Genomic DNA, 21438 nt, shown 5'->3' on the forward strand with positions numbered 1-21438 from the left:
AATAATTATTATAATTATTCAAAATAATAAATTATTATCATCAATAAATATTAATTATTATTATTGAATATTAATTATTATTATTGTTATTATTAATTATTATATGAAAATAGAGCCGAGGAGATTTCTTTTGAGCAGAGCAGATTTGATTTGAATAGAGTAGAGCGGAGCAGAGCTCAGCAGAGCAAATCAGAACAGAGCAGAGTAGCTCTAAAGAACGGGGCCTAAAGATCCAATCATCCAAATTGGTGAATCAAACGATTTAAAAGTCTTAAACCTTTAAAAAAAAACCTTTCTCTTTAAGAAGACAAGTCAGCCAGCCTAATAAAAGAACACTTTCCTTGGAAATTTCAATCCTCAAAATCAAAACCTCCCAATCCAAATCCTCTCATTTTCTCTCTCCTCTCCCATCACCTTCACGTACGAACACGTAGCATTCACACTACAATTCTCACACCATTTCAAAAAATGGGGTTTAGGTTATTAATAAACCACACTCCCCTCTCATCAATTTTATTATCTATAATCGACTAACAAAACACGAGAACAAACACGAACATGCTGCAACTTCATGAGAAAATATATGTGGCTTTGAGTAATGAAATGCAAGAAGAAGAAGGTTGTTTGACTTTAAATTGGGTTATTAAAAAATGGGGTTCTCATCATCCTATCTCCATTATTATTCTCTTCATCAATAATTCTTCTTCCTTTGAATTTGTTGATACCCCATGTAAGCAAATTCCACCATTTTTGTCATTTTTTGGGTTTTAATAATTTTTATATTTTTAGTTTGTTTAATTTGTTGATACCTCATGTAAGCAAGAAAAAGAAGGTAGTATATGATCATAAATTAATGAATTATGATGATGTATTTTTTTGTTCTATAGTTGGAAAGCTTCCTGCAAGTTCTGTAAGTGATGATAAAATTCAGATGCTCAGGAAATGTGAACAAGAGAAAACTGACAAACTCCTATCCAGATACATTGCCTATTGTGGAAAAGTAAGCTCCTTTATTAATATTCTTGATTTTATATTCGCCCCATTTTAAATTAATTGCAACATTTTCAATAACTCGTGAAATTAGTATACTAGTCAAAATTAAAATTTTATGAATTTTATTTAACAGGTAAAAGCAGAGGTGCATAATATTAATAACCATGATGAACCAATTCAAAAGACGGTGGTTGACTTAATCATAGAGAAGAAAATTACTAAGCTTGTTATGGGAATGACATTTATGAGATCATCATCAGGGTATGTTTAATTGTAATCTTATACTAATTCTTTGTTTATTTCTATAAATTTTAATTATTTTGTAAAAGTATATATTGATTAAATTTGTGGGTTTTGTTTTGAATGGCTTGATCAAACTATACAGGAGATCAAAGAACGCGATTAGCGGGTCGTTTTACGTTCATCGATCAAAGCCGGATTTCTGTGAATTATTCATACTAAGCGGAGGGAGATTGGTAATGCTTAAGGAAGAAAATGATGAAGGGTACATGGAAGATGAGGAAGGGGTAATTGTGGCAAAATATAAGCAAAAAACTAATTTTAAAGGTTGGTTAGGAAAAATGTTATCCCATGGACAAGTGAATTCCCCAACATACCCCTCATCACGACGTTCGAGTTTGGATTCGGATTCCCCTCTTTCAAGGACGGTTACTAATCAATGGGAATTGTATGAACAAGATATCGAGGAGTATCTCCATGAATTAGAGTCAAGTTTAAAGGACGAAAATAAAGATGACGCCATGGAAAATAATACAAATGTGCAAGACATGTTTGTTGATTGTATACAGGTATGTTTTTAGGTACCAACTTCTATGTTTTATTCTTGTTAGAAATATGGACGTAGTGTTTGGCTTTGGTCTAGTAGTTACATAAAGATGATACCTTGGTTTTAGGTGTCTTGTTGTACCAACAACCACCTTTTTTTTTTTTTTTTTGGGTGGCCCCCTTCATTCTACTCATGTTTTGACTTTGAAGCATTTGAATATTGGTGATATAAGTTGATTTGTTTTATTGGTGCAAGAAGTCCTATCTGTGTGGAGAATTTCATACATGGAGTACTTTTTTTTATTTGAAAAATTGATAGGGATTGGAGAAGGTTGGGGGTTCGACCTGCACCTGCCTAACGTTCGGTGACGTCGTAATGTTTTAATGGGTAATATGTCCAATTGAGTGTTACGAGTCTTTTTTCAGTGTTTTCGTGAAGGTTAGAATCCCCTTTATCCGACTCTTTGATTGTACAAAATTGTATTCCGTGTAGCTTGACTATACTATCATGGATTCATGTTAGCCAATGCACTTGATACTCATCTACTCAACTTCCTGCTTGCTAATTGTACACTAGTACTCCCATTTATAAAATACTATGCATTCAAAATTGTAACACTGATAAAAAAGTCCAAGTTTAGAAAGAGAGGTCATCATTGACTAAAACTCCATTCTTATATCTATAAGTATTGAATTAGAGATGCTTTGTGGGGGAAAAGATGACGACAAATTGTGTGCACTATATTGCTGATATGTAATGGTAATTTTTTTTTTTTAGTATTGTTATATTTTTGGTACCTGATCATCATCTCAAATGGCCTGAAACTGTAACTGATGTTCTGTTATTACAGAGTCCTCGTGAGAGAATAGAAACTCTGAAAAATGATTTACAAGCAGCACACGCTATGATTGAGTTGAATAAAAATGCAGGCAAGGCTGAAGTCGACAGACAAGCCAAAGCCTCATGGGCTATTTGCTTGTGCAATCATCGGGTAATTAGAATCTCTCGATATATAATTATTTTTAGTTGATATGCACCTCATATACTGTGATGGATATGCACCTAATATACTCTGAAAACAAACACTGATATTTTGTGCAGGCTGAGCAACTCCAAGCTCAAATAGCAGAAGAGGTCTCAATGCGAACTGAACTAACCAAAGACATAGACAACACCAAAGAGCAGATTCATGAAATCCAAGCTGATGTGCAAGAGAGCAAGGACAGACTAAACTCATTAATCGAGCTCCAATCTGAGCTGTCTAGCAAACTCCAAGTCTCCTCACTTGCTAAGCGGGAAGCTGAGATTAAGCTAGAGAATGCTGCCAGTAAAAGAACTGAGCTAGTGAGAGAAATAGAGGAATTGAGAAAGCAGAGAGATGTGTTCCAAAGAAGGATCGAGTTTTGCAAAGAAAAGGATGCTATTGGCTTGGCTAATAGGATGGGTGATCAGGTCAGCTGCAGCCACAGGGAGTTCAGTGCAGATGAGATCAGATTAGCTACTGATAACCTTGCTACATATAGGAGATTGACATATGGAAGAAATTGGACTAGTGTGTACAAAGGCCGGATCAATCGCCTGTCTGTTGTAGTGAAGGTGCTCGATTCCAATGATCATATGTGCCAGGAGTTTTTCCAAGCAAAGGTAAAACACCGACATATTCTTTTATTAGCCAGTGCCTGTAAAATTGTATAGCTCTCTTATCTAAATCAAACTTTGAAGCAGGTGAATCTCCTTGCAAACATCCGGCATGCCCAAGTCACAGCATTTATCGGCTACTGCTCAGAGCTCAAGTGCTTAGTTTTTGAGTACATGCAAAACGGATGCCTCAGAGACATCATATTCTCAAGGACAAAAGCCAGGGCACTCCAATGGCACCAGAGGATCCAAATTGCAGCCGAAGTCAGTTTGGGATTGAAATTCCTCCACCTTGCAAAACCCATGCCCATAGTATGTAGTGAGCTTAACCCATCAACCATCTTCCTGGACCGTAATTTTGTGGCCAAGCTCCATTCATTTGAACTCAGACCAAGCCCTGATGAGTGTCATGAGTCTGATATGCAATCAGATGTGGTTGCTTTTGGAGACTTGTTGCTTCAGCTTCTTACAGGAAGGAACTGGGCTAGGCTTGATCACGAGGCTATGATGATTGACAATAGTCAGGTCATCCTCAAAGCCTTGGATGAAAATGCTGGTGATTGGCCTATGGACTTGGTAGAGGAGGTCGTGAAGCTAGCAATGAAATGTAGGTCCATAAACTTAGAGCCTAGTGCAGGAGATATTATGTCTTTAGTGACTAAAGAGTTGAATGGACTAAAGAAAAAGGCTGATGATGTGATAACTAAACGAGAATATCATATGGGAAGTGAAGATGGTACATCCTCTGGCGAGGAGTGGAGTCACGTTCCTTCCAATTTCTTGTGCCCTTTACTTCAGGTTAGTGACCTTAACTTCTTGCAGACACGGCTTCTTATACCTATCTGTCTGATTAGAGATGGTTTTGTATAATGTACTTGGAATTTTGTTTAGGTCGTAATGGACAATCCACATATAGCAGCAGATGGATACTCATATGAGCTAGAAGCCATAGAAGAATGGGTGCGACAGGGGCACCATAATTCTCCTGTGACCAACCAGAAGCTAAAGCACAGACATCTCGTCCCTAACCACAATCTTCGTTTTCTCATCCAAGACTGGCGTAATAGCACATCCTAACACTAACAGTACTAATATCTCCATCTCTATCTAATAGGCCACATTTGATTGGAGGTCATTTTTAAAGAACCAAATAGAAATACCTAAAAGTATCCTTCTATATATGTTAGTTTATACATCCCTAATTTCCTACCATGCCACCATAATCTTTCATTACAGTTTTTAGTCAAAGGTATCATTAGAGCTAATATAGGCTAGTTAAATATCTTACTTTAGTATATCCCATATAAAAATGTGGCCTATTATTTATTGACGGAGGAAGATCTTATTTTTATAAATATTTATAAAATTCACAATGTTCTAGTTATACCTTCTCTATTTTTTTTCCTTTCACAGGTAAGTTTATCTATCTACAAGAAAATATGGATTCTTCAGGTGATGGTTTCAACAAGCTTTCACTCAGTGTTCCTCATATGTGTGTGTATAAGATGTTTTAGAAGGGCATTTGCTTCATTTATTTTAAGAGTACAAGAATAGAATGGGAACGTATAACTTCTCTTTGTCTTCTTGTACTTCTTTCACTTTGTGATTGTAAAAATGTTAAAGAAATTTGAAATGTTGTGTATTACAATATTTTCTGTTCATACCCTAAAGATTAATGTTGAAAATATACTTGATCGTAGAGGTTAAAACAGCCAAGATTGTCTGCTAATATGATCTTCTCATGAATCACTTGAAAAGTGCTTGACACAAGAACTCATAGGGGGTTACGGAGATGAAGGATGAGAATTAAGTACTTGTCGCCAAGTACTGTGAGTCTGTGACTACCTTCTCTGTGAGATATGAGAATGCAGTAGCTCATTATTGGTGGAGGACTAGCTAAAGTATACACATTACTTCACTTTCTGTCCTATTGCAATTCACCCCCTGAACTCATGAACTGAAATGAGGCTACTAGTCATAGTTTGTAAATAAATTTGTCCGAACTCTATTTTTTTTTTTTTTTCATTCAAGTCTATCTAGTTTAAAGTAACAATAGGTTAAGAGTTAAGACCATCTTTTGGTGATATGTGCAACATAATCCTGATTGGAAAGGTTACATTTAGCTCAATAGCACTCTTAAATTCATGAGATCAGAGCATGCTAGGTAAGGCCCAGTCTCCAGTTTTTTTTGTTTTGACTTTTGCACTATTTATTTACATACTCTACTTTTATACTAGTATTTCATAATTTATACTTGAGCAATATTTTTTTAAAAAAAATAAAATAAAATCCAATAGACTAATATTAGCCTCCAAAATATGTAAACTTTTTACAACTTTGATGAGTAAATGTTTTTAATGGTTAAAATTATGCATTGTCTGATGGGATAACTAAGTACTCCGTAGTAAGTACTTGTTTGCACCACATACTCAACTTTCCACGTGTATAATAATCTCGATTTTTTTTGTCTCATGTCATCAGCTTTAAATCACCCATGATCCTAAAATTGATAAGACAGAGTTAAAATGAACTTGTATGTACCACAAATAATTAAAAGGTAGCACTAAAGATCCAAAACTAGTATGGGAACCCTGAAGTATGACAGATTGACAGTATTCACTAGTAGTCATTAGGGATTTGTCTTCCTGTTGTTCTTGTAAACAACAAGCTTACTACACTACCACCAAGAATGAAGGGGAAAAAAGCAGCAGTAGGGGTAGAACTGCAGGGGAATGATCAATCTGATCATCTATTGAGTGGATATAAGATGGGAAAAGTGGTGGAGCTACGTCTATCTCACCGTGTGGTTATGGCGGCTATGACTCGCTGTCGGGCATTAGATAGCATTCCTAATGAAGCCATGGTTCAGTATTACTCTCAGCGCGCTACCAATGGTGGGCTTCTCATTTCTGAAGGAACTTTCATCTCTCCCACTGCTCATGGGTAAATTGACTTTGTAATTATGCCCTTCCTTTCTCTGATCTTTTATAATATTATCATAAGATTCAGCATTTTAACATAAAAATCCTGTTATAAGAGATGATGAATGTTAATGTAGAAGAGCTAATTTCTGCAGTTATCCTCACTGCCCAGGGATTTACCTGGAGGAACAAGTGGAGGCCTGGAAGAGAGTTACTGATGTTGTTCATGCCAAAGGCGCCTATATGTTCTGTCAATTATGGCATGTAGGCCGAGCCTCGCACCATGGTATATTAACATTCACTTATCTTCATCTATTTATACTCGGACACTAAAACAACAAATTCATAACGTGAAATGAGAGTACCTGATGATATTTTCTGGTGATACAGTATACCAACCAGACGGTGGACTGCCCATATCTTCAACAAACAAGGCCATACCAACTAGGTGGAAAATTCTACTGCCTGACGGATCATTTTCTGATTATTCAAGCCCTCGAGCTTTATCGACTTCAGAGATCCCACAGATCATTGAACACTACCGTCAAGCAGCCATAAATTCTATTCGAGCAGGATTCGATGGAGTTGAAATTCATGGAGCCTACGGATACCTCATTCACCAGTTCTTGAAGGATGGGATCAATGACAGGACAGATGAATACGGAGGGTCCCTTGAGAATCGATGCAGATTCCTGATGCAGATTCTTGAAGCTGTGATTAAAGCCATTGGAATAGAAAGAATTGGAGTGAAAATATCCCCGACATTGTACCATCAAGAAGCCCAGTAGCCCACGATTCTGATCAGCTAGCTCTAGGCTTAGCAGTGGTAGAGAGACTTAACAAGCTGCAGGAAGAGCAAGGGCTTAAACTCTGTTACCTGCAAACTCAAGCAGGAACTTTTACACACGGGATACAGAGAAAGAAGCCGAGCTGCTGAGAAAACTCAGGAAAGCATACCAAGGAACCTTCATGATTAGTGGAGGATTCAACAAAGAGCTGGGGGTGAAGGCCATTGCTGAAGGTGATGCTCATCTGATTGCTTATGCCCGGTTGTTCCTCTCGAACCCTGATTTGGTCCGCAGGTTTGAGATCAATGCACCATTAAATGAGTATGATTCCGCTACATTCTATAACCATGATCCTGTAGTGGGTTACACTGATTACCCCTTCTTGGATGAAAGTACTCAACAACCTTGAGAGAAAGAAAATCGGCTTCTAAATAAGGTTGATTGGTAAGAACTAAGAAGTGTAACAGATTAACCCTTTCCAAAGAATACAAGTGAATGTACTCTTCATGGAATTCTCAGTTACAATTCTACAAGTTTGAATGAAAATGTTGTCTAATTTTCGATATCCTGTTCTAACTCTATTGTTGAATTTCATCTCTTAACAGAAACCTTAAAAAAGACTAAGAAATAGAATAATTGAAATCCAAATATTAGTATCCTCAGTTATTAACTTTAGATTCAACCAAATATTATTATAATTCACACAAAAATTGACCATATATTGTTAACACTTTGACAGAAATAATAAATCCCTATGCATAAGAAGCCAGCCATAAAATGTGAATTAGCTAGCACTTAGCATCACTAATGACGTATTGGGTACTCATTGAACCATGAAAGCGTGCTCACAAGTCGCAAATATGAGTGGCATTTTGACAGTAGAATATGTTATCTCATTTTCTTATTGTTCAAAGTCAAAGACTGAGCTTTTTTTTTTTTGAACAAAAAGTCAAAGACTGAGCTTAAAGAAGAGGTAATCGTGAAGAATCTAAACCTCATTTATATCATTTTTTGGACACTAATTAGCTTAATTATAGAAAATACCCCAACCTAATCTCTATTAGCTTCTTCAATATTCTAAAAAAAACTACTTATTAATTCCGTAAATTACCCTTTCCCTATTAATATTGATAACCTGCACAATGCTTCTTAGACACATCAAGAAACAACAAGAAGTCAACAACACCTAGACTTATATTTGATCAATGCTGGTAAAAAAATTTAAACTAATTGTTAAAAGAGTTGTTCGGGTCTGTTCATATTTACTGAAGTGAGCTGAACTGATTGGAGCCGAACATAACTGAACTGAACTGAACTGATTGGAGCTGAACTGAATTGAGCTGAAATGAATATTTTATGAGAGAGGGAAATTAGAAGTTGAACTGAACTGAACTGATTGAAGCTGAACTGAACTGAAATTAAGTAAATGTGAACAGGCCTTCAACTTTAACAATTGAAAGGGAAATTACTTTCTTACAAGATGTTTGCTCGACACACTAAGCTCCATAAAATACACAAGTTCAGAATTAAAATCTGAGTACAATCTTACTACAATCCATTAGCATAAAGCTACAATCAACTAGTATGTTGACAAGATCCTCATCCACAGCCAATCATCAGAAAGATCACCATCTTACCTGCTGCATTCATGTACCCCTTTATAGATGTCAAAACAACGGATACAAATAGAGTAATCGTCATGTTCTTTCTTAAAATGGATAAGAAAGAACATGATGTCAACCTCACGAAGGACGCCGTAACGGTCCCTACACAACGAACAAACAAAGGCTTTCAAGCCTAGTTTATTCGCTGCCTTGCATAGACCATTCGCCCACTTGCGATCTTTGTGAGATGTACAACCTCCCACTACATATAAAAAAAACCTATAAACAAAAAAAATTATTTAGTTTTTATGAAATATATATACACACATACATTACTAACACATGAATAAAAAAAAATTACCATGAGTTAGTCACACAAATCGATTTAAAAAAAATCTGAAAATGAAATAGTATGGCACCTATCCTGCAAAAGAAAGAAACAACAATCAGTCAAAGTACGAGAAGTTAGAGCAAGATTCTATGGTCCATATCGCGTGCTACAGAAAATTGGGAAGGTGGCATAAAAACTCGAACTTCCGGCAACATGCAAGGTTTTCATATTTAACAACTCAAGAACATTGGTGAGCAGCTAGTCAATTCAACAATTCCTGAACAACTCACCAGAACTGGTGGCTGACAGAAGAGCTGCTGGGGGTTAGGCAAGGCGAGCACGGCCTTGAGGTTCTCATTAAATGGAAGGGGCTATCGCTACTTGAGGCAACGTGAGAAGATGGGGCTGCCATCGATCAGAGATTTCTGACCTTCCACCTTGAGGACAAGGCGAAAGTTCAGCCGGGGAATAAGGTAATAGACCAAGCCAAACAGTCCAATTCCTAAGCCTAAACCGCCAATCAAACTGTACTATCAGAGGAAGGGGAAAGCAACCAACAATTTAGCACTTCCACCATATGAGGACAAGAGTAGTTAAGTTCTGCAATGAAGTGGAGGGGAGCAACACCAATAACACCTAATAGTAGAGTAGATTGACAATAGAGCAGGAAGTAGCAGTAGAATGAGACAAAGGCAATTAAAGACAATGTAGGCTAAGCATGTATATATAAGAATGTTTGTCTTAGAGGGAAGGGTATGAGATTAGTCTGTTAATCATACTCTTTAAAGATTACCAAAAATTAAAATCACTCTACAAACAATTTGTTAATCATACTCTTTTAAAATTTCCAAAAATTAGAATCACTCTACAAATAAAGTACATGAACTATCAACAATTTCATCTATAATTCCAATTCAAACAATAAACACAAAGACACTCAACCCACCAAATACATCACCCCCAATAACAACAGCAAATGTAGTACAACATTCAAATAAAATATAAAGAGACTTACAAAATCCCCGTTAGCTAGGGCAAAATTACAAAAGTCAATGAAGTGCAAGAGTATGGCAGCTATCCTGCAAAAGAAAGAAACAACAATCAGGTCGATGTAACGAGAAGTTAGCAGCGAGATTCTGTGGTCCATATCGCGTGCTACAGAAAATTGGGAAGGTGGAGTATAAACTCGAACTTCCGACAACATGCAAGGTTTTCATATTACACAACTCAAGAACATTGGTGAGAAGCTAGTCAATCCAACACTTCCTGAACAAACCAGAAGAACTGCTGGGGGTTAGGTAAGGCAAGCACGGCCTCGAGGTTCTCATTAAATGGAAGGGGATACCGCTACTTAAGGCAACGTGAGAAGATGGGGCTGCCATTGATCAGAGGTGTATGACCTTCCACCTTGAGGACAAGGTGAAAGTTCAGCCGGGGAGTGAGGTAATAGACCAAGCCAACAATCCAATTCCTAAGCTTATACCGCCAATCAAACTATACTATCAGAGAAGGGGGAAGCAGCCAATTAACACTTTAGCACTTCAAACACATGAGGACAAGAGTAGTTAAGTTCTGCAATTTCAGAAGGGGAGGGGAGGAACACCAACAACACCTAGTATTGGAGCAGCTTGACAGTAGAGTAGAAAGTAGCAGTAGAATAAGACAAAGGCAATTAAAGGCAATGTAGCCTAAGCTTGTATATATAAGAATGTTTATTTTAGAGAGAAGGGCATGAGATTAGTCGGTTAATCATACTCGTTTAAGATTTCCAAAAATTAGAATCACTTTACAAACAATCTGTTAATCATACTCTTTTAAGATTTCCAAAAATTAGAATCACTCTACAAATAAGTACATGAACTATCAACAAATTTCATTTATAATTCCAATTCAAACAATAAACACAAACACACTCAACCCATCAAATACATCAGCACCAATAACAACAGCAATTGTAGTACAACATTCAAATAAAATTTAAAGAGACTTACAAAATCCCCGTCAGCTATGGCAAAATTGCAACAAGTCAACGAAGTACAAAAATCCAACGAAGATATTCTGATATCCGATAAAATTAGAATCACTCTACAAATAAGTACATAAACAATCTACAACTATCATTCCAATTCAAATAATAAGCACAAACACTCAACCCATCAAATAAATCAGTACCAATAACAACAGAATGTAGTAAACATTCAAATTACTTACAAAATCCCCGTCAGCAAGGGCAAAATTAAAACAAGTCAAAGAAGTGCAAGAGTATGACACCTATCCTGCAAAAGAAAGAAACAAGAATTAGTCGATGTAACGAGAAGTTAGACGCGAGATTCTATGGTCCATATCGTGTGCCACAGAAAATTGGGAAGGTGGCGTAGACACAAAGGAGAGTACAAAGGGGGAATTAATAGTGTGATTTGATTAATGCTGGTTAAAAAATTTAAAATAATTGTTAAAAGAGTTGCTCAACTTTTACAACAATTGGAAGGGAAATTACTTTCTTATCAAGATGTTTGCTCAATACACTAAAGCTCCAAGAAATGCGTTAGTTCAAAATTCTTCTTACTTCTTAAACCACAATATTTTTGTGGATGGTCAATGAATCTATACATTATGTATGTTATGTAACTATATAATTTTTTATGTTATTTACATCTACTCCGTATCAAAATTCAAAACACATAATTCAATATGTGTCAACGATGTGCAATATGATACTTGTATATAGGTAGCTTTATCACGTAATTTGTTAATTAATGAATAATTTTAATATAATTTTTTATGTTATTTATACCCACTTAAATGTTAGATTCGCCGTTGATTTTACTTCATGAATAATACTAGTTTCCAGATAGCTAGTTTACTTAGCATAGAAAAGGGTTAGGTCGCAATGGATCTTATTGTTTTTGCTAATTATATAGATTTCAGATTTTGCATACCAATCATACCGTACATTATTTCATTTTTAGATTTTTTTTTTTTTTTTTTTTTTTTTTTTTTTTTTTTTTTTTTTTTTTTTGTGTTTAGAGAGCCAAAGTCTCTCACTCTCATTTTCAGATTTTTTTAATCAATTTTTGTGACTAACTAATGGTAATTTTTTTTTTATTCATGTTTAATTATGTATGTGTATATTTTTCATAAAAAACTAACTAATTTTATTTTTAATAGGGTTTTTTTTTTTTATGTAGTGGGCGGAAGTACTTCCCACAAAGATTGCAAGTGGGCGAATGTCATGTTCTTTTTTATTCATTTTAAGAGAGATCATAATGATTACACTATTTGCACCCGATGTTTTGACATCTATCAGGTACATGTATGCAGTAGGTAAAATGTAGTTATATACTAGTCGATTGTAGTAAGATTGTATTCAGATTTTAATGTAACTGCATATACTACTCAGATTTTTATTTAAATTATTCATAAATTAACAAATTACGTGATAAAACTACCTATATATCATATTGCACATCGTTGACACATTATTATGTATTTTGAATTTTGATACGGATTAGATGTTAGATTACTCACAATTTATATATTATCTGCCTCATATTAAATAATTCAATTTTAAAAAAAAATCATCTTTTAAATATTTTAATAATTTTTTTAAAAAAAATAAATGGGATCAATTGACCCCGTAACTTTGACTTTAGATCCGCCCGTGAGTAAAATAGATAAAGGAAGAGAGTCATATCCTCCCATCTACCTAATCAACATACTTCATTCCCACCTTCTAAAAACAAATAGGCTTAACAATATTGACAACATCACATTGTAACTCCACTCTCTCGTACCCATATTTCTAGCCAACAGCACTCCCATACGCACAGCTAAGGCTTCAGCCAGCACCACAGAAGTAATACCAGAGCAACGACACACCATATCAGCAATACCCCCTGTTATCCCGCACCACAACACCTAACTCAACCACACCATCACCCAACATTGCTGCATTAGAATTTACTCTGAACCAGCCATCAGCTGGAGGCTGCCACGCACCAGCAGACACAACATCAGACTTTTTTGTGTCACCTAAAACAGCCCCAACATATTTTTTGTAGTCTTCAACCAACCGAATAAAGCCCAGCACTCCCACTTCACAATTACTCCACGGCTTATTAAACAGACATGAGTTACAAAAAGACCAAGTAGCCCAAGAAATAGCGGAGAACACAAGCAACTCTTCCTTTTTAAGCTTCCTCATGATCCACAAAAATCGATCAAAGAAAGAGCTAGAGGGAACATCAATTAAAGTATTTGCAAACGAAGAGTGATTCCAAATGTAGCAAACCTGCTCACAATCAAAGATAGCATGGATGATTGTTTCATGGTGACATTAACCACACAACCCATCTAATGTGACGGTCTTGCAGCCTTCCAAGTGTAGCAAGTGACCCAGTTTAGGCCCTTCACAAAAATTGGCTTAATTTCGGAGGACCCCTAATATTTCATATAGTATTCTAGACCTCTCCTCTATCTCCACCATGCAGATTTTCCCACCCATTAATATGACCCAACTGCCCAAGCCAATACCCTGATTTGGTTGTGTAAACACCATCAAACGAAGGCCACCAATATCTCACATCCTCAGTATCCCTCAAACTAACAGGAATGCTTTGCACCAGGCTGATATCACTGTCAGAAAGGTGCTGCTGCAATTTCTCATTATCCCAACTAGAGGTGGGCATCGTGCCGTGTTGGGCCACCGCGGGGCATGCCTGGGGGTGGCTCGTGCCGGGTCGTGCCATGCCTAATTTCTGGTGGGTTGTGTCGTGCAGTGCCACCTTTTGGCACACCCCAGCCCACGGCACGGCACGACCCATGTGCCTGCGGGCCGTGCCGTGTTGAGCAGCGGGCCGCCTCGGTTTTTCATTTTTTTTAAATATAAAAAAAAATCGATATATATTTTTTGAACAACTTTAAAAATAAGTATGTTTAAATAATTTTATTAATTTATGTTTATGTTTTTGTATTATTATATTATTCCGTATTATTTTGCAAAAAGCAACAATGCATATAATTAGAAAATTTACGAGTGCGATAAGCCGATAACACAAAAATTGATGAGTAACTTATTTCATTATATGCCGGTATGATAATACAATAATTTATAATGATAATTAAAAATCGTACAATATTTAAAAATTGTGTCGTGCTGCCGTGCCGACGAGCCGTGCCACGCGTCTAGTGATCGTGCCACCCGCCATGCCCGTGCCTGCTTTTTAAAAATTTGTTCACGGCACGACCCACAAGTGGGCCACCGTGTCGGGCTGTGCCAGTTTCGTGTCGGGCTCTTGCTGCCCGCGTGCCGGCACGGCCCATGCCCACCTTTAATCCCTACAATGATGAGTGTTGTCCAAGAGATTAGATCAATGGCATATTAGAAGGTCACCATATTCCACCCCAAAAAAAGGTTGATTCTAATAAGAAAAATCAAGTTGTATTTAATTTTTCCATGAAACTTATTTAAATTAGTATTTGTAGTAGCTGTCATCAACTGAGTCTAACCCCTCTTTCATCTCCTTTTTCACCTTGGGTAGCCACAACCCTTGGAAGAGTACTACGACACTTCAGATTTACAGTGTGCCATATAACCAGTGTTACAAAACTAATCTGAAGCAACCTCCAACCTCGACATAATAACTATATAGTACAAACATAACCTTTAGAACCTTATTCCCAGGAGAAACTCCAAGCACCCAATAATTAAAGGAGCTAAGATCTATGATTGGATTTCCCTTTTTTATTTTTAAATTAGTTGAAGAATACAGGTAGAAGCATTTTTTTTTTTCCTTTTTCATTGACTTCTGAGTTACAATCTTGCTGAATAAACACAACTTTCTCTTCAAATTAATTCACACTTCCTACTTCACACTCTACTCTTGTAACTTGAAAGGCACGTGACATACACCATATATTATGCCAATACATAGACTTTTCATTTGTTTCCTATAATGAACTAGTATGCTTGTGCAATTTCCTTAACTCTATTTAAGCTCTAGATCAATAATCCCAAAATCGGGTGAATTAATTGTAGGAAAACCTTCACCCAGTTGAGCCATACCACGAGACCCAAAAGTTCAAGAGACAGCCAAAAAGAAGCAAAAGCCCAAAGAAGCAGCCCGAACCAACTGCTGAGGTTATACACCTAGACACTTTGCCCAGCAACAAGCACGACTAACTCCACTAGGCAACTTATAACTGGCTTGAGAAGAAGCATCTGTTGCCAAATCTTCAGAAGTTGACCACTTATATACCCCTCGTTCTTGCTTGGTGCCAGGAACAGTGTTGTCTAGAACAAAAGCAATCAAGAAGCTCACCACCATGTTCATAGACAAGAGAGCATTCGTGGCAAAATCAAACTGGTACATATAAGAGAAACAAGAAATCAGCTCCAAGAAAATCAGGGTAAAAAGATATGAAAAGGCAAGAAAAACCAATATGAACGAGAGTGCCTATAATAAAAACATAAACTAACTTCTTCATATGCTTTTGATGCATGTGTCTAAAATTCTTAAGTTCAGCTTCATTTGGACTGCTGGAAAGAAGGGACCCTCACATGAGGTGACAAGAAAGTGTGATTTCGAGACATGATAAGCTATTTAAAGTGTTATTCCAGACCAAGTTCAGGCATTACAAGGCACAAACAATAAATTCAATTACTGTACAGATATAACACTCCAGATAAAATCTTTTCTCGACTAATTATTTATGAATTGCCAGTTTACTTGTATCATAAAAGCACTACTTACTTGTTTATTGCCAGTATGAATTGGCCCGTTTGATGCTGCTGCATATGGAATTAGATAACTGGGAAGAATCAGGTTTATCTCAGGTTCAAATTGCTGGAAGTATGCAGGGATGGACAATCCAAGAAACAAGGAAACACCGACTATTCCCATGTTTCGGAAACTAGATGCTTGAGTATATTGCAAATTTAGGAGACCGAGAGCTACAGTGAGGGCCCAAATGAAGCACAACACAGATGCAGCAAGTGCTAGTGGAATGGAAGCAAGGATACCACCTACTTTTCCTGCAGTCAAAAAACATATTGATATACATTACTAAGTGGTGCACAAAATTATAAAGAAACAAGAAAATTTAACTGGAATTGTCTTGAATTTGTGTGGCAAGATGTATTTTACCTATAACAGATAACAAAATTAAAAGAACAGCACCAAGCTGTACACCCTTTCGATTTGCTACCTCAGTTATGCTGATTGTATGCACATTCTCAGTTAAAGTTGTTGATCCAGTTCCAGTACCCCATAGTCCAGCCAGTAAACTGCAAAAACCTTCCATCCCAATTCCCCTAGTCACAATTCCTGGGGTTGGAGGCTTTGAATTGACTTTTAATGATGCAGAATAATATGTTGCAACCTGCACATGTTACATGTATCTTCAATGAGTTGCTTAAAAATTCATCACGTGATTAAAATGGTACCCGAAAACAATATGATTCACAGTTCAAGTGGTAAAAACTAAAAAGTGACTTCATGTGATCCATCACAAGTACTGCTTGATCGATTTTCAACTGTGCAGACTAATCATAATAAATCATAGAAGTCCATTGAATTGCCATAAACTACTAGAGCACTACACATTAAAGTAAATTTTGATAAATGCAAAGCTGGAGCACATAATCAATTATCATTAGAAATAGATTTCCTTGATGTAAGAAGTTTTCTTTTCTTTTTTTATTTGGACATCTATGAGCAATACCATCCTGAAAGAAAGGGTACCTACCGAATCTACTGATGAAACGAGTGATACAATGATCATAATTATAGAGGTCCTAAAGCGGAAGATAGGGATACCCCATTGCAATGGGTATGGAATCCGGACCCAAGCAGAAGTACTCCATGCATCCGAAACATCTGTACGGCAGTGCTTCATGGTATATGCGTGCTTTATGCAAGCATCAACCAGTATGTTCGAACTTGGGATGTTGGGGCTGCAACCCTTGAAGTTATAGGCTCCCCCAACTGTCAGAAAGAGAGCATATGCCCATACAATCATAATACTAAGCGGCACCTGCAAATGTTTACAGACACAGGTCAGGAAAATAACTAAATAAAAGCCAGCTAAATTTGCAAAAAATTTCCTGCCCCTCAATTTCTATACGAGGTATATGTTTCAATTAATAAAATTTACTAAAATAGAATGATTAAGAAATTCCAAAGAGCTCATTTTGGTATATCATCCTTGTTTTAAATGAAGGAAAAAGCAGAGTTAGCTTAAGTATTAGTAGCCAATCAATCTGCCTTGTAAAATAGGAAAGAATACAGCTTAACAAAAGAATCAGAGCTCAGACCAATGCCCCACAATATAAATAGGAAGATTATCTCAGTACTATGATTGCATGAAATTCAGAATTATGGAAGTTATTATGAAAAGACTGCAGTAACATGCAGCTTACCAGAAAATCTAGACAGGAAATTGACATACATACCGCATAAATTTGGAAAATTCGATGGCCTGATATAGATACTCCCCGAATGTACTGAAAATCAGGGGGAACAAAAGTCAAATAGCTTTCAAAATCTTGAATAATCATTGAAGTTTTTACATTCATGGATAACTCATATCACCATGGATGTGAATCAGATTTCAGTTTAGCAAACAACAACCACTTAAACAATAAGACAGCTCACCAAGGTGAACAAAAGAAGCAACACTATTAGGGGTATGCTTATTTCAACACAACTGCCAGCTTGAGGAAACCCGTAGCTGAAAAATGCTAAACCTACAGCAGCCATTGTTGGTGCAACCACAATCGGATTAATCAACCTGCAGTAGAAACATTTATTATCTAGAGATAAGGTAGCCTATGAGTCTTTTCAAAAGTTATTCTTCGAATTGAACCTTCAACATACCTTAACAGCAAAGACATAAGACCACTAAATCCCAACATGCACTGAAAAAGTGACCCAATCATAATAGCCCCTTGTAGTTCTCTCATTATGTACCTGAATTTCTGTATTTCATTAAATGGTATAGAAATAGAAAAATACGTCATTGGAATGGCAGTAACATTAATAAATGAAGAGTAGCAGCAGGGCTCTGTATAACAGAATTCATCTCATCGAAACCAGTAAGTTGACTTCGGTCACTTATTAACGAGGCAGACAGGTAAACACTCATAAGCTATATTACATGGAATGAGTTGGATGTCGCTATATCCCCAACAATTCTGTTAAACACTACTGAATATTTCTCAAGATACAATCAAATTTCATTTTAATCCTACACTAAGTGTGTTTTAAGGAGTGAAGACACTGAGATATTGCTATCTGCCTATCTCTACTAGTCTACAGGTTAAAACATATGGAGTACAAAAAAAAACAAAACAAAACTTACATGCTGTGTAAGATTGCGAAACTCCTCAGAGTTCATAATAACTAGTGCTGGAGCCAAATATACAAATGAGCCTCCCTGTACCAATGGAAGACGAGTCCCAAGGAATGAATGCAGCAGCGTTGTGATGCCAGACACTAGCAACACTGTGGACACTACATTTGCTGTATCTTTCTGAGACATGGAAGAACAAATTGATTTCAGATACAAAATCCATCATATCAGTAAACTCCTCTTGCTTTATAAACAAAATACGGAGTAATAATTCTAGACAAAAGCAACAAGATACTTACATCAGTTCCGCCCATTGCTGGTACCATTATAAGAGGTATCAAAACAAGTGAACCAGCAATTGAGAAATAATGCTGGAAACCATAATAGATTACTGGAACTGCCATACAAAGAACCAAATATGAGTCACAGACTACACAAACAAGATAGTAATCTCACAAGAAGAAAATTACAAGACGACGACGATGATGATATGAAAATATGAAAGGCACCTTGCTAGCTATCAATAGATGTAGTGTTTCATGCTTAAAACCTTGGATATTAAAACTGATAGAACAGAACATGGGTAATCTTATTTTATGTATGGATTCAAGGACCGTGTGACTTTTCATCACATCCAATCCATTCGTCTAACACGAAAAAGCTCCCCAATGCTAATTGAAGCTCCAATAAAACAACAATTTCATCTAAAGAAAACAAATTTCCAACAGAACATTATGCCTCAGGTCTACCATCTCTTATCAACAAGTAACAAGTCATTTTATCTTACTATCATCCCTATCATCACCAATACTCTTTCTTGTCATATTCCAATTCATTGCAAGAATCATGCATGGTTATTCAAGTTCTTTATATATTTATTCATAAAATCATAAATATGGAGCAATAGCTTTTAAGTATGAAGCAACTAGGCAAAATTATAAACTTATAAAACAAATAACAATAAAAACCAACATACTCACCAAAACCAGGATTATCCAAAATCCCACTTTTAACTTTAAAAACCTTAGGCTGTCTTCCCAAAATTGGGTCTTCTAAATTAGGGGACTTCCCATACAAACCCACTTCATTTTCACCATTAAATTCCATATTTTGACCTTCATGAAATTCATTCCCACCTCCATTATTACCATTCTCATCCACCCCAACTCTCCTTTCCTCATTTATAGACCCCAAAACATCTGCATTCCCATTGAATTCCCTCCTTTCCTCATTCCCATTCCCATTCCTATTCCTTTGGATTCCATTACCAAGTGGCTGAATTTCAGCATCTGTTTCCCCTCTTTTTCTATTACCATCATTTTCTCTCTCCTCAATGGAATCATTCCCAACTCTTTCATTCCTTAAATTATTCCTAGTATTTGAAGTTGAAGCAGTTGATTCACCAGAGAAAAGTGAGACAAACCCAGTTCTTTTAGCCCAAGATCTTAAATCTCTTGGGTCATGATCTCTCTTTGGAACAAATGTCTCAATTTTTACGTCGTTGGTAGGGTTTGAACTTGTGCCCTTTTGCTTTTTAGACTTATCCATGGCTTTTGAGCTTGACCCTTTTACCATTTCTGGGTATTGCTTAAATACAAGCTTCAGTTGAAGATTTGAACTGGGGTACTGTGCTAAAATTAAAGTATGAAAAGGAATGATTTTGAAGAAAGAGTAAAAATTAAGCAAAAGAGTTAGTAATAATGTGAACTAGCAACATAATTAGGAAATGGTGGCATGTAATTATGAAGTGTGTTTGGTGGTTCAGTTTAGTTTTTATGGGAGGAGAGAGAGAGGAAATTGATAATGACAGCATCTTTGATTTCTTAATCTATCTTTTGAATTTGCCACTTTTTGTTTTGTAGCATGTTCCTATTCAAATTTTCTAACCTGCAAAACTGTTTATCAGTTGGTTGTTACGATGAGTACAAATGAGAGTAGGATAAACTGAGTTAAGTATAATATAGAGGACTCAATTCTTGCAAAATATGAGAAAAGGGGGCTCTATTTATTTTATAGAGGAAAAGGGGACTAGGGTTAAATTTCCAATGTTATGGGGTATTTTCAGGTGAGTTAACTCACCTTTAACCCAAGAAGAATTAAGTCCCCTCAGTATTGCCTTGATTAACCAGACAAATTCAATCCCTTCATTAATCATTTCTGCTGATTGTTTTGAATATATAGCTGTTTGAAATTAAGAAAATACAACAGCAATACAAAAGCTTTGTTCTTGAAATTTTTTTTAATGTTGTTATCCAAAAAATAAATAATTATTTCAATATTTTTTTAAAGTTCTTCATCTCTCTGGTTTGTAGCTTATTTGTCTTGCATTTGTAGTAGAAGCACACATCGTAATTAGTGAAGGCTTGTAGGGCCCTAATTTTTTTTTTTAAAAAAAAAAATTATCGATAAGCCTAGTGTATATTGCAACCAAAGGTCATTAAGGAGAGTTTCTAAGAAAGTCAAGCATCCTTTTCTGAGATTTCTAATATGCCCAAACTATAAATAAGTGGATGGGTGTGATTATATAAGGTGGCAGGTGGGTTAACAGTCCACGTGAGTCAGAGTTAGTTTATGAGATGATCATGATTTTAATTAAAGAGAAATGTGGAGTTAGAAGGTCGAGGATGTAATGAAGATGATGAAAAAAATAAACATTCAAAGTATTGTAATTCTATGCCTTATTATTGTTCCAAAAAGAGGAAGGAACTCTTTTTTTGATCAGTATTAAATTAAAATATTTACCAAAAAAAAAAAACAAAACAAAAAAAAACATACTCCTTTTTTTTAGTTGACCAAAGTGACTCAATTCTTTAACCAAGGGGACTCAATTCTTTCTCTTATATAATTAGAAATTTAGAACCCACCGAAAACCCAAACCCATTCTAGCCCAGTCCCTTTTCCCTCTATAAAATAAATAGAGTCCCCTTTTCCCACATTTTGCAAGAATTGAGTCCCTTATTTTATACTTAACTCTATTAGTGTGGAAGTGGAACTGTGAAAAAATGTTTAATTGATAAATGTACTT

General features: G+C 36.1%; 2 protein-coding genes and 1 pseudogene across 3 annotated transcripts; 2 read left to right on the top strand and 1 right to left on the bottom strand.

The window, feature by feature from the left end:
* The first annotated feature begins 384 nt into the window (after nt 1-384).
* LOC145563222 (putative U-box domain-containing protein 50) lies at nt 385-5068 on the top strand. The gene is made up of 9 exons (XM_081623661.1): nt 385-730; nt 888-1000; nt 1127-1254; nt 1379-1802; nt 2631-2771; nt 2882-3424; nt 3506-4216; nt 4310-4478; nt 4832-5068. The coding sequence occupies exons 1-9, from the start codon at nt 559-561 to the stop codon at nt 4930-4932; spliced, it is 2502 nt and encodes an 833-aa protein (XP_081479787.1). The 5' UTR covers nt 385-558; the 3' UTR covers nt 4933-5068.
* Nucleotides 5069-5996: 928 nt separating this feature from the next.
* On the top strand, nt 5997-7690 carry LOC145563223 (12-oxophytodienoate reductase 3-like; annotated as a pseudogene). The gene is made up of 3 exons (XR_014094515.1): nt 5997-6361; nt 6495-6625; nt 6730-7690. The product of XR_014094515.1 is annotated as a 12-oxophytodienoate reductase 3-like (transcript).
* Nucleotides 7691-14877: 7187 nt separating this feature from the next.
* On the bottom strand, nt 14878-20173 carry LOC145563224 (nucleobase-ascorbate transporter 11-like). The gene is made up of 10 exons (XM_081623662.1): nt 19394-20173; nt 18713-18810; nt 18423-18593; nt 17939-18039; nt 17717-17852; nt 17515-17565; nt 16809-17096; nt 16208-16442; nt 15815-16095; nt 14878-15424 (listed from the first exon to the last, which is right to left on the bottom strand). Exons 1-10 carry the CDS (start codon nt 19986-19988, stop codon nt 15203-15205), a joined length of 2178 nt encoding a protein of 725 aa, XP_081479788.1. The 5' UTR covers nt 19989-20173; the 3' UTR covers nt 14878-15202.
* Between the last annotated feature and the right edge of the window lie 1265 nt (nt 20174-21438).

The sequence above is a fragment of the Chenopodium album genome, chromosome 10, assembly GCF_948465745.1.
Source record: "Chenopodium album chromosome 10, dcCheAlbu1.1, whole genome shotgun sequence".
Taxonomy (NCBI): domain Eukaryota; kingdom Viridiplantae; phylum Streptophyta; class Magnoliopsida; order Caryophyllales; family Amaranthaceae; genus Chenopodium; species Chenopodium album.